The sequence below is a fragment of the Panulirus ornatus genome, chromosome 9, assembly GCF_036320965.1.
Source record: "Panulirus ornatus isolate Po-2019 chromosome 9, ASM3632096v1, whole genome shotgun sequence".
NCBI lineage: Eukaryota > Metazoa > Arthropoda > Malacostraca > Decapoda > Palinuridae > Panulirus > Panulirus ornatus.
In genome coordinates, this window is record NC_092232.1 from 27,120,275 (window position 1) to 27,135,391 (window position 15,117).

Here is a 15,117-nt window from a genome sequence, read left to right on the forward strand (position 1 = left end):
TAGCAGGAGGCAACTAGCACCAACATAGAAGGAGCTGAAGCTTTTAAGGAAGAGCTGCATATGATAACTGTGGATGAGAACTGTAAGTGTTCTGAGGTTTAAGGTAGGCTCGGCTAAGCTATGATGTTCGGTAGGTCAGATGTACAGTATTAAATGTACTAAACTGATTTTCGACTTATGATATCTTCAACTTACAATCTATTTGTCGAACATAACCCAACCATAAGTTGGGGAGCACCTGCATTGGAGCATAACCTGAGGTGCTTTGCTGTTGTACCAGCTACCTCCAACACCCGTGTTGCCCCTCAACATTCATTTGGCTGCCTTTACCATTGCTTCAGCATGTCCATTGGACTGGGGGAAGTGGGCTGAGGAGATGCAGGCCATGATATCCCATTTTTTTTGCAGAAAGCTTCCATCTTCTTGCTGTCTAGATTGGTTGCCCCGTCTGAGGCGATTTCCTTAGGCACACCACATCTGAAGAAGGTGAGCAGCCTTGCTATAGCTTGGGATTTCACATGTAGATTTGAATCCTAATCACTGTGCCATGTAAGAGAGGCAATGAAAGCAGGTAGTCTGTCCTCAGTTTATTATAAAGAAGTATCCTTTCACAGGAGAGGGGTGGCATCACCTCTATCTCGGTCTGACTCCAGCCTCCAACTGCCCGGCAAGCATACCATGCTGCCAGGTGCCCACCACCCAAATATCGTACCACACACTAAAGCCTATGGTGATACATGAGTTAAAGGAAAGCAAGTGAACTTAAATGTGGAACAGTAATAGGTTACATCTGATTTAAATCACTTATGGCATTAATGGACACTCTTTCCCCCCCTATCAATCCGTCAAATCGAGGGTTTACTGTGTATCCTCTTCTGCTGTCTGATGATGGTGGGCAGTTTCTTCTTCATCATTCCACATTTTCATCTGTCACTTTACTCCCACCACTTTGTCTAAAACTGTCAAGTAATCTTCAGTGCCACACCTCCTAAAGACTACAAAATATCAGTGTCTTCCAAAAATTTTATTCTAAGCAATGCATAGAATCTGAGCCTTGAACTGTTACCAGCCTTCTGTCCAATTATATATAGCATTTCTTATATTACATCTTACTATAATTTTCTAAAGCATGAGCTTCCTTGTATCACTCACTTCACTGCCAGTTTCCTCTGTCATCACTAAGCACTCTTCCATGTGCTTCCTCTTGTAGTGCCCTGATTCATAGGAAGGACAACAAATGAGTAACTTGGTGACAAAAACCAGCACCTCATTTAACCATCCGAGAACTGAGTTCTCCTATTACAGAATGAGAAAGGGCACTGTCTGACAGGAGAAATGCCCTACCGTTCTTAAGGTGAATTTTCAATTTTTCCCTGGAAAACTTTTCACTTCAGGAACCAACTGAGTATAGGAACAGATATAAAACAGATCTTTAGTAAGATTGTCTCTAATGTTATTCAGGGTATGAAGGTTTTAATCCTTGCCAACAAGCATGGGTTTCAGATAATTAGCAGTGGTATAATAAGTGCTTAAACTTGCTTCTTGTTCATTTTCCTGTCTAAAGTATTAGCCTCACTCTTGGTAGCCTAAGTACTTTTTGACACGACTTTCTAATACAGTCTAATCTCATCTGTATCATATATCTGAGAGAGCAAAACTTCACTCTCATCTGATAAAGTCAAGTTTTTGCCTGTGTGGTTGAACACTCCCCATATCAAAACTTTGACTCCCCCAACCACTTTACTGCTTCTTAAGTGATGCTAACTTCTCAGTTTAGAGCCAACAAGCAATGGCACAGAATCCTCCTAAATTTGAATGAATACTGAAACATTTAGCTGCTGACTGAATATCTATGCTGCCTTTTCCTACTTATACCACTCTTATACTATCGTTTCCAACTGACTGTGTTTTATTGACTTCATTTGTTTCCTCACTGATGTCAGTTCTCAAGTTTACTGGCATATCCTCAGAGCCTTTCCTTGCTCTTTTTAATGTCATGGAATGTGATGGGGCTTATCTTGAACTTTTTATAAAAATCTGGTGAGAAGCACCAGCATAAACGTGGTCCAGCACTTTTCACTTTTAACCAATGAGTAAACCCTTATAATTTCCTCATGCTTTCACAATACCTTTCTTGTCAGGCACTTGAAGTCACTTGGTCCTGCCTTAAACGCCACAATGTATCAATGAATAAGCAAAAGTTAGCAAAGGATCTAAAGTGGAGGACCTCCTCAGACTGCAGTGAGATACCAACATTAACTGGCCCAAGTAGCATGCTCCCCTCTCAAGTCATGTACTCACTCATGTGAATTAATATGGAAGATTCATAATAAGCAAGTCCCTCACTGAATTATTGCAAATTCTCAAAATTTCAGTTGCTCAAAAAACAGCTGAATTATCACAGAAAAAAGAATCGAAGAATCATGAACTGCAAAAATATACATTTTTTGTACATGTATAAATAGCAATGCATTATCAGATGCTGCCTGCAAGCAAAAAGACACCTTCAACAAGGCTGTATCACCGTCAGTGGATGAAAGAAGCACAACCTTGTCAAGGACCTTCTTACTCCAAAAGAGTCAATCATCACTCCGGAGGAGCAATCCTGAAACTGCAGGTGTCTCATCTATAGGGTCATGGTGTTGGAAAATATTTTTTAATTTCATTTTGCTTTGTCGCTGTCTCCTGCGTTAGCGAAGTAGTGCAAGGAAACAGACGAAAGAATGGCCCAACCCACCCACATACACACGTATATACATACGCGTCCACAGCGCAAATATACAAACCCATACATCTCAATGTATACATATATATACACACAGACATAATCATATACACACATGTACATAATTCATACTGTCTGCCTTTATTCATTCCCATCGCCACCTTGCCACACATGGAATAGCAACCCCCTCCCCCCTAATGTGTGCAAGTTAGCGCTAGGAAAAGACAACAAAGGCCACATTCGTTCACACTCAGTCTCTAGCTGTCATGTAATAATGCACTGAAACCACAGCTACCTTTCCACATCCAGGCCCCACACAACTTTCCATGGTTTACCCCAGATGCTTCACATGCCCTGATTCAATCCATTGACAGCACGTCGACCCCGGTATACCACATCGATCCAGTTCACTCTATTCCTTGCCCGCCTTTCACCCTCCTGCATGTTCAGGCCCCGATCACTCAAAAATCTTTTTCACTCCATCTTCCCACCTCCAATTTGGTCTCCCACTTCTCCTCGTTCCCTCCACCTCCGACACATATATCCTCTTGGTCAACCTTTCCTCACTCATTCACTCCATGTGACCAAACCATTTCAAAACACCCTCTTCTGCTCTCTCAATCACACTCTTTTTATTACTACACATCTCTCTTACCCTTACATTACCTACTCGATCAAACCACCTCACACCACATATTGTCCTCAAACATCTCACTTCCAGCACATCCACCCTCCTCCGCACAACTCTATCCATAGCCCACGCCTCGCAACCATACAATATTGTTGGAACCACTATTCCTTCAAACACCCATTTTTGCTTTCCAAGATAATGTTATCGACTTCCACACATTCTTCAAGGCTCCCAGAATTTTTGCCCCCTCCCCCACCCTATGATTTACTTCCACTTCCATGGTTCCATCCGCTGCCAAATCCACTCCCAGATATCTAAAACACTTCACTTCCTCCAGTTTTTCTCCATTCAAACTTACCTCCCAATTGACTTTACCCTCAACCCTACTGTACCTAACCTTGCTCTTATTCATATTTACTCTCAACTTTCTTCTTTCACACACTTCACCAAACTCAGTCACCAGCTTCTGCACTTTCTCACATGAATCACCTACCAGTGCTGTATCATCAGCGAACAACAACTGACTCTCTTCCCAAGCTTTCTCATCCACAACAGACTGCATACTTGCCCCTCTTTCCAAAACTCTTGCATTCACCTCCCTAACAACCCCATCCTTAAACAAATTAAACAACCATGGAGACATCACACACCCCTGCCGAAAAACCTACATTCACTGAGAACCAATCACTTTCCTCTCTTTCTACACGTACACATGCCTTACATCCTCGATAAAAACTTTTCACTGCTTCTAACAACTTACCTCCCACACCATATATTCTTAATACCTTCCACAGAGCATCCCTATCAACTTAATCACATGCCTTCTCCAGATCCATAAATGCTACATACAAATCCATTTGCTTTTCTAAGTATTTCTCACATACATTCTTCAAGGCAAACACCCGATCCACACATCCTCTCCCATTTCTGAAACCACACTGCTCTTCCCCAATCTGATGCTCTGTAAATGCCTTCACCCTCTCAATCAATACCCTCCCATATAATTTACCAGGAATACCCAACAAACTTATACCTCTGTAATTTGAGCACTCACTCTTATCCCCTTTGCCTTTGTACAATGGCACTACGCAAGCACTGTGTCAATCCTCAGGCACCTCACCATGGATCATACATACATTAAATAACCTTACCAACCAGTCAACAATACAGTCACCCCCTTTTTTTTTATAAATTCCACTGCAATACCATCCAAACCCGCTGCCTTGCCGGCTTTCATCTTCCGCAAAGCTTTTACTACCTCTTCTCTGTTTTTTTTTTTATTTTGCTTTGTCGCTGTCTCCCGTGTTTGCGAGGTAGCGCAAGGATACAGACGAAAGAAATGGCCCAACCCACCCCCATACACAATGTATATACATACACGTCCACACATGCAAATATACATACCTATACATCTCAATGTACACATATATATACACACACAGACACATACATATATACCCATGCACACAATTCACACTGTCTGCCTTTATTCATTCCCATCGCCACCTCGCCACACATGGAATACCATCCCCCTCCCCCCTCATGTGTGTGAGGTAGCACTAGGAAAAGACAACAAAGGCCCCATTCGTTCAAACTCAGTCTCTAGCTGTCATGCAATAATGCCCGAAACCACAGCTCCCTTTCCACATCCAGGCCCTACATAACTTTCCATGGTTTACCCCAGACACTTCACATGCCCTGATTCAATCCACTAACAGCACGTCAACCCCAGTATACCACATCGATCCAATTCACTCTATTCCTTGCCCTCCTTTCACCCTCCTGCATGTTCAGGCCCCGATCACACAAAATCTTTTTCACTCCATCTTTCCACCTCCAATTTGGTCTCCCTCTTCTCCTCGTTCCCTCCACCTCCAACACATATATCCTCTTGGTCAATCTTTCCTCACTCATTCTCTCCATGTGCCCAAACCATTTCAAAACACCCTCTTCTGCTCTCTCAACCACGCTCTTTTTATTTCCACACATCTCTCTTACCCTTACATTACTTACTCGATCAAACCACCTCACACCACACATTGTCCTCAAACATCTCACTTCCAGCACATCCACCCTCCTGTGCACAACTCTATCCATAGCCCACGCCTCGCAACCATACAACATTGTTGGAACCACTATTCCTTCAAACATACCCATTTTTGCTTTCCGAGATAATGTCCTCGACTTCCACACATTCTTCAAGGCTCCCAGGATTTTCGCCCCCTCCCCCACCCTATGATTCACTTCCGCTTCTATGGTTCCATCCGCTGCCAGATCCACTCCCAGATATCTAAAACACTTTACTTCCTCCAGTTTTTCTCCATTCAAACTTACCTCCCAATTGACTTGACCCTCAACCCTACTGTACCTAATAACCTTGCTCTTATTCACATTTACTCTTAACTTTCTTCTATCACACATTTTACCAAACTCAGTCACCAGCTTCTGCAGTTTCTCACATGAATCAGCCACCAGCGCTGTATCATTAGCGAAAAACAACTGACTCACTTCCCAAGCTCTCTCATTCACAACAGACTTCATACTTGCCCCTCTTTCCAAAACTCTTGCATTCACCTCCCTAACAACCCCATCTATAAACAAATTAAACAACCATGGAGACATCACACACCCCTGCCGCAAACCTACATTCACTGAGAACCAATCACTTTCCTCTCTTCCTACACGTACACATGGCTTACATCCTCGATAAAAACTTTTCACTGCTTCTAACAACTTGCCTCCAACACCATATATTCTTAATACCTTCCACAGAGCATCTCTATCAACTCTATCATATGCCTTCTCCAGATCCATAAATGCTACATACAAATCCATTTGCTTTTCTAAGTATTTCTCACATACATTCTTCAAAGCAAACACCTGATCCACACATCCTCTACCACTTCTGAAACCACACTGCTCTTCCCCAATCTGATGCTCTGTACATGCCTTCACCCTCTCAATCAATACCCTCCCATATAATTTACCAGGAATACTCAACAAACTTATACCTCTGTAATTTGAACACTCACTCTTATCCCTCTTGCCTTTGTACAATGGCACTATGCACGCATTCCGCCAATCCTCAGGCACCTCACTATGAGTCATACATACATTAAATAAGCTTACCAACCAGTCAACAATACAGTCACCCCCTTTTTTAATAAATTCCACTGCAATACCATCCAAAAATGCTGCCTTGCCGGCTTTCATCTTCCGCAAAGCTTTTACTACCTCTTCTCTGTTTACCAAATCATTTTCCCTAACCCTCTCACTTTGCACACCACCTCGACCAAAACACCCTATATCTGCCACTCTATAATCAAACACATTGAACAAACCTTCAAAATACTCACTCCATCTCCTTCTCACATCACCACTACTTGTTATCACCTCCCCATTTGCGCCCTTCACTGAAGTTCCCATTTGCTCCCTTGTCTTACGCACTTTATTTACCTCCTTCCAGAACATCTTTTTATTCTCCATAAAATTTAATGATACTCTCTCACCCCAACTCTCATTTGCCCTTTTTTTCACCTCTTGCACCTTTCTCTTGACCTCCTGTCTCTTTCTTTTATACATCTCCCACTCAATTGTATTTTTTTCCTGCAAAAATCGTCCAAATGCCTCTCTCTTCTCTTTCACTAATAATCTTACTTCTTCATCCCACCACTCACTATCCTTTCTAATCAACCCACCTCCCACTCTTTTCATGCCACAAGCATCTTTTGCGCAATCCATCACTGATTCCCTAAATACATCCCATTCCTCCCCCACTCCCCTTACTTCCATTGTTCTCACCTTTTTCCATTCTGTACTCAGTCTCTCCTGGTACTTCCTCACACAAGTCTCCTTTCCAAGCTCACTTACTCTCACCACCCTCTTCACCCCAACATTCACTCTTCTTTTCTGAAAACCCATACAAATCTTCACCTTAGCCTCCACAAGATAATGATCAGACATCCCTCCAGTTGCACCTCTCAGCACATTAACATCCAAAAGTCTCTCTTTCGCGCGCCTGTCAATTAACACGTAATCCAATAACGCTCTCTGGCCATCTCTCCTACTTACATACATATACTTATGTATATCTCGCTTTTTAAACCAGGTATTCCCAATCACCAGTCCTTTTTCAGCACATAAATCTACAAGCTCTTCACCATTTCCATTTACAACACTGAACACCCCATGTATACCAATTATTCCCTCTACTGCCACATTACTCACCTTTGCATTCAAATCACCCATCACCATAACCCGGTCTAGTGCATCAAAACCACTAACACACTCATTCAGCTGCTCCCAAAACACTTTCCTCTCATGATCTTTCTTCTCATGCCCAGGTGCATATGCACCAATAATCACCCATCTCTCTCCATCAACTTTCAGTTTTACCCATATTAATCGAGAATTTACTTTCTTACATTCTATCACATACTCCCACAACTCCTGTTTCAGGAGTACTGCTACTCCTTCCCTTACTCTTCCCCTTTACCCTTGAGATTTGTTTCACTCAGAGCCAAAACATCCAGGTTCCTTTCCTCAAACATACTACCTATCTCTCCTTTTTTCACATCTTGGTTACATCCACACACATTTAGACACCCCAGTCTGAGCCTTTGAGGAGGATGAGCACTCCCCGTGCGACTCCTTCTTCTGTTTCCCATTTTAGAAAGTTAAAAATACAAGGAGGGGAGGATTTCTGGCCCCCCGCTCCCGTCCCCTCTAGTCGCCTTCTACGACACGCGAGGAACGCGTGGGAAGTATTCTTTCACCCCTGTTTACCAAATCATTTTCCCTAACCCTCTCACTTTGCACACCACCTCGACCAAAACACCCTATATCTGCCACTCTATCATCAAACACATTCAACAAACCTTCAAAATATTCACTCCATCTCCTTCTCACATCACCACTACTTGTTATCACCTCCCCATTAGCCCCCTTCACTAAAGTTGCCAATGTTTATATACTACAATTATCACCAAGTAACCTGATACAAAATTCATTATCCTGGTATTTTCTGGCAAGATATTTCACATCACCCATATGATGCAAACATTTCAATTCAAATATTGCTACTACAATTATCACCAAATAACCTGATACAAAATTCATTATCCTGGTATTTTCTGGCAAGATACTTTACATCACCCATATGATGTAAACATTTCAATTCAAATATTGCTAGTCAAAATCATAATGGTAAAAGTATTACAACCAAACATAAAAGATCTGATAAGAGAAAGTAATATGGTATCTATGCAAACTCAAATGAACATTCTGAATATAATATGACTATCATAAGCAGTGAGGTAAAAGTACAAACATTAAAAACACCAATGCTACAAAATTCTACGTTCTGCTCAGATAAATCCTTGTTCATGACTCTGCAGTCACATGCTTTAAACTACAGTTAAACTTACCAACACACATATGGCCCAAAATAAACTGGTGAAGAGAAAATCGAAGGTCACAAAAAGACAGAAGAAGCGGCGTACAGCTGACATACGTCCATTGATCTGCATTCCAGGAAAGTGATTGGCCAACCAGAAATCTGTTGACACTGAATTGATACTTCCATGCCCCCCTGCAAAACCAAAATGAGTTTTAAAATACTATGCCAAACATTAACTGTTACACTCAAAAAATCCACAAAATGCAAGCACTGATGGTTCACAAACATAAGTACTGTATGGTAAATTTTACATTAGTTCCAATCCATAACTTTTCCTTCTACAATCTACAAACATTCAATCTCCTTATGGATTTTAAATATCTTTTTGTGGTAGTTGCTAAACGTAATAAGCATAACTGCAAAAATATTTGAAATTCTAGATATGAATAATAAAAAGGGATTCACATTCTCCCAATACCAATGTACAAATATGACCAATCATGGATGTCCATAAGGAAATTTTCAAACATGATTTTTCTTATTATCACTCTTCCTATACAATGACATACTGGATCATCTCATAATATTCTGATAGCCTGAAAGTCTTACAGCATTTCATAATTGCAATTCAGATTAACATCAAAGGCATTTTGTCCACAAACATCTCTGAAATAAAAAGGGCAATGGCAATTATCTGCTTTGGTTAATGTCCTTTGTCCCACTCTAAACAGGATGGTCAAACCAGAATCTTGACTAAATGCTTTGGTTTTATATACTCAACAGCAGAACCTAAATTATTTTTCAAGTGAAATCTAACTACAACATTAGTCTGGTTAATACACAGTTAAACTGAGACCCCTTTCCAACAGCAATGAAGTACAAATTATTGATATTAGCTTATTCAGACCCTCATCTACTTGATCCCATGGAAAGCACTATTCAGTGGTGTAACTACTCATCCCTGTCATTTTATCTCTTCATCCCTCCAATAATGCCAGCATACTCTTCCTGCTTAACGCAAACATACTTCCCTGCAAACACATTATCACTGTAGCCAGTGCTTTCTATCCAGCCAAAATTCTTTTTTCATGTTGGAAATTCCAGTCACAGAACAAAAGTTCACATCAAGGCCAGGCCTTAACTGAAATACCAAAAGGTCAATAAAAGAAGAAAAATAAAGAGGAAGTACTTACATATTTTGGAGGAAGTGAAAAACCTGTCTTTTAAAATATATCAGGTCATAGATATTGGGAAAGAAATGAAAGGGTAGAGAGTTCCACAGCTTTGAGGTATAGAGGAAGAAAGTTATCAAAACAGCCCATCCACGAGTTGTCAATGGCCACACAGTAACTGTATGATGCAACAGCCTGCCAAGTAATGCATGGTCTTGCAAGTGGTGGGGGTACACATGCAGCCTGCTCTTTGGAACAAAAACTAAACTAATTCATATAAAAGAAGAAAAGTGAACCAAAATTGTAGTATAGAGTAACCTGTTCAAGTTTTAAGTTAGCTAGGAGAGTTGATAAGTCTGACCAATTTTGACTCAACTCCATCACACAAGGATATAGAGATTGAATCACTCCAGATGTCAGAGCAGTACCCCAAACAAGGATAGATCTATCCTTTGCAAACACAGAGTAACTATTTGGAGGAACAAAATTTCAACATCTAATCAAGACTCCCAGTGTCTTAGAGGCAGACTCAGCTATTTCCATAATGTAGGGTTTCCAAGATAGAGTGGAAATTACAGTAATACCAAGTAAGTTCACTGAGTTAAGAGGTGGAATTACAGAACCATAGAAGGAAGAGAGGAAAGCTGTGAGAAATTTTGAAAGAGAGATGGGTAGAAAGTAGGTCCTGGAGGCACTAAACTTAACCAGATTTCATCTACTCCAAGTCTGAATCTAGGGAGGAAGTTGCATCTAGATGAGATGGAAATTGAGTAAGAGAAGGATAAGAAATGAAAGATGTACAAGAATGTAGTGTTGAGTTGCCAGCATGTGACTGTATTATCTGGAGAAGAAAGGAAATTGTTGATACAAAGGGGAAAAAGAGTATGAGACAAGACAGAACCATAAGGGACACCACTACTGATAAAAAAGTGGGAAAAGTTAATCCATCAACATCACAGAGATAGATTAGCCAAAGAGGAAGCTAGATATGAGGGAGCAAAGTGAGGGAGGGTAGCCAGATGAGAGAAGCTTAGAAATGAGACCCTTGTGCCATATCCTGTCAAGAGTTTTGGATATATCAAGGGCAACTACACTGGATTCCCAAAACCGTTTCAAGGATGATGACCAGACATTAGTAAGATATATCTGAATATCACTAGTGAATCTCACCTTACAGAAGCCATACCGGTGATCAAAGGGAAGACGGTGAGATTCAAGATGTCTACGCAAATGGAAGCAGAAGATGGATTCAATGGATTTGGGAAAGTAGATGCCAAAGCAATAGGACGATAATTAGATGGGTTAGAATGCTCACCCTTCTCAGAGCTGGGATGTATCAACACATGCTTCCAAGAAGTATGAAAAATTCTGGTTTTTAAGAAGAAAAGAAAAAGATATGCAAGCATTGGTGCAAGTTCTGAGGCACACTTTCAGTACACAGGGATGGATGCCATCCAGACCATAAGCCTTGCTTGTGTCCAGAGTAAGGACCATTTCTTGGATAGTTTGAAAAGAGATTACAGGAAGGGGTGTAGGATTAGTTAGAAGGGCATCTGAGGTGAAACAATGTTAAACTCATCCAAGGAAGAGGTAGAGCAAAAAAAAGAGGACTAAAGAGAGTTGCTTTGTCTCTGGAAGAGACACCTATAATACCACAAAAGTGAAGGAAAGGTAGAGCGAAAGAAGTCGTTAGCATAGCCCTTAGCTAAAGATCAGAGAGCCTATCAGTGGATGACAAGATGTTATTGCACTTCCTTTGAACAAAGGAATGCTCTGCCACACAGATAATGTATTTGCAGTGATTATGGGAAGTGATACATGATGAGAGGGAGTCAGAGAAAGGAGAGTTTTCCAAGCCTATTACACCTGACTGGACTCAGAACTGGAATGGTTGAGCCATGGATTGTAGGTCATTTTGGAGGAAGAGGGAATAAATGCCTCCATTCCAGCAACAACAGCCTGTGCTATGCATTTGGTGGAGATAGAGGGATTACCACATAAGAGACAGCAGTTTACCCGAGGAAAGTCAGAGACAAATTTTCTAAGTTATTCCAGTCATCTTTGTTGAAGTTCCAATATCTATGTTTAGACGGGCTGCTGGAAGGGGAAAAGCCAATAACATACGATACATCTAAGAGAGATTGTTCAGACAAACTAATTGGGGGCGAGACTGTGTAAATGTAGTGTGAAGGATTAAAGGTGAAAAAGAGATCCAGAATATTAGAAGAGTGGTCATTGCAGTCAGGAATGTCGGTGGGATGTGTGGTAATTTGCTCAAGATCAGTGAGAATGGAGAACATGAGGGTTTCAATGCCCCCACCATCAATATGGGAAGAACTCAACCATTCCCTATGGCGAACACTGAAATCCCCTGGGAAGAGGATCTCCACCTCATTGTAAGTGTTTAGTCTGCTGAAGAAAGATGTAAAATTTGTAAAATTAGAAAAGCTGTGGGCAGAACAAATGAAAAGTGTTGTAGCTAGGAAAGAGACCCTGAGCCAAATAACTTCAAAGTGTGGGGACTTACGGTCCTGAAGGCATGCGACAAGTGTTCACATAACGGAACCAGAATCTTGAGTGGAGATTATAGTTGGATATGAGAAAGGAGCTAGTAAGAACCTCATTAGACTACTGGGTCTCAGAGAGAAGTGAGATATTACAAGAGGTATTAGACATGGTGTTCAACGGAAGAGAGGTTGCTAGATTGATCACGAATGTTGGTATAGTGAATAAAGAAAGGGGCAGGTCTACAAGAGCGGGAAAGGTCATGGGATAAGCTAGTACTAGTACTGTCTAAGCCTTTTCTCTCATCAGCAGTAGCATCAGGCAGGAAACCAGAGATAATTGGCAACCCATGATGTAGGGACCTGGGGCCGTAGGTATGTTAGATTCTATCATGATTACACCTAAAAAAAATGACTGTGCAGACAGGAGATGGCAAGAGAACTTTTGTGAGAATAAGGGAGGTCTGAGTAGCGTGTGGTGCTTGTAAGGAGATGATGGAGAGACTAGCTAGATAGTCCCATTTTGATGAGACAGAAAGTAAGACCAACAATCCTAACATGGAGAGTGTAAGATCATTCTGGGCACCACTGTAATGTTCCAGAGTCAGGACAGTAGTATCACCTTGCGCCATACTGTCAACAGCCTACTGTCTAAGGAACTGCTCCAAGTGGCGGGACTAAGATATCTTTTAATTAGCTGAAGTATTGGGAGGGGCCAATACACTACCACCCTGAACCCTCCCTCCAGCTGGCAGCTGAGTTACAAAAGAAAGTGTGGTCAAATGAATAAGTATACATCAAATCTGCTTGGGCAGTGGCATGGGCCATTACTCTACTACCTGAGCCTTTGCTCTCACTAGCAGTGAAATCACATAGAGACTACTATCAACATTAGGGACATCGTCAACTATTTCTTAATTTCCTAAAAGAAGGAACAGAAAATGGGGCAAAGTGAGGATTTTCCCTTCGAGATTCAGTCCTCTGTTCTTAGCACAGCCTTGCTAATGCGGGAAATAGTGAATATGTATGGAAAAAAAAAATATATATATATATATATACATATTTATTTATTTATTCATTTATTTTGCTTTTTTGCTGTCTCCTGCGTTAGGGAGGTAGCGCAAGGAAACAGATGAAAGAATGGCCCAACCCACCCACATACACATGTATATACATACACGTCCACACATGCAAATATACATACCCATACATCTCAACGTATACATATATATACACACACACACATATACATATTCCTATGAGTTCAAGGGGCAAATGAAACACAGAAAGTTCCCAAGTGCACTTTCGTGTAATAATCACATCATCAGGGGAGACACAAGAGAGAAATACAACAGTCAGTTGATATACATCGAAGAGACGAAGCTAGGACACCATTTGGTAAACATGTGATTGTCCAAAACATACAACGAGCATTCATAAACTTATCATTTTACAAATCTTATCAACAATAAAGTTATCTAATTTGTACAGACCATCACTAATATTAAGGTTATAATTCTTTGTGTATTTAATAATAGAAGATTCAATATTTCTCTTGGTAATAGAGTTAGAGTTAACAACTGAGATGGCGTTACTCCAGTCAATACAATGATCATGGTTTTTAACATGATTAAACAAGGCATTTGATTCTTGTCCCATTCTTATACTATATTTATGTTGCTGAAGTTTAACAGAAAGATCCTTTACCAGTCTGACCAACATAAAATTTATCACAGTTTCCACAAGGAACTTTATAGATGCAACCAAGAGAATTTTCTGGTGAATTCCTGATTAAGATATTCTTTATAGTATTATTGTTGCTAAAGGCAACATTTACATTAAAGGATTTAAGCAACATGGGAAGCAAAGTGAAATTAGTATTAAAAGGGAGAACTAAAAGATTCTTCAGTGTCAATGGGAGGTTTGGGCTCAACTCTATAAAATGATTTCTTTGCTAACTTAAGGGATTTATCAATGAAAGATCTAGGGTACTTTAACTTAGATCCAATAGAATATATCTTCTCAAACTCATCATCAATAAACTCTGGACTGCAAATACGTAATGCCCTTGGGAACACAGATTGAAATGATGATAATTTAACTCTGTCATGTTGAGATGAGTAATAATGGATATATGAGCATACATTGTTGGGTTTTCTGTATATGCTAAACTTAAACTTGTTTCCTTGTCTATGGATCATGCAATCTAAAAATGGTAACATACCATTCTTTTCATTTTCTACAGTAAATTTGATGGAAGGTACTAAATTGTTAAGGGGAGAAATATTTGTAAATTTTCATTTGTTGGCCAAACACAAAGAACATCATCTACATACCTAAACCAAATTGCATTAGAAGGTAAGATATCCTTATTAAGCACTTTAGTGGGTAAGGTATCAAATTCTAATATCATGAACAATGTAGATTTAGTCAACAAGCTAAACAATATCTATTTTTATTTCAAACTAGTTAGCTTTGATGTTTCCTCACTTTTCACTAAAGTTCCAGTTGATGACCTTTTAGAATATTTGCGTGAATGAATGTGGCCTTTGTTGTCTTTTCCTAGCATTACCTCGTGCGCGTGGGGGGAGGGGGTTCCATTTCATGTGTGGTGGTGTGGTGATGGGAATGGATGAAAGCAGCAAGTATGAATATGCACAAGTGTATTTATGTATATGTCTGTGTAT

At 40.4% G+C, this 15,117-nt stretch overlaps 1 protein-coding gene across 3 annotated transcripts in view; it reads right to left on the reverse strand.

Annotated features, from left to right (window-relative positions):
* The window catches only part of Start1 (Steroidogenic acute regulatory protein-like), a 205,624-nt gene that overhangs the window by 168,292 nt on the left and 22,215 nt on the right, over positions 1–15,117 (reverse strand). For all 3 annotated transcript variants that reach the window (XM_071664913.1, XM_071664911.1, XM_071664912.1), the window contains exon 3: positions 8,783–8,946. In XM_071664913.1, coding sequence (XP_071521014.1) covers positions 8,783–8,946 — 164 coding nt within the window. The remainder of the gene's footprint in view (positions 1–8,782; positions 8,947–15,117) is intronic.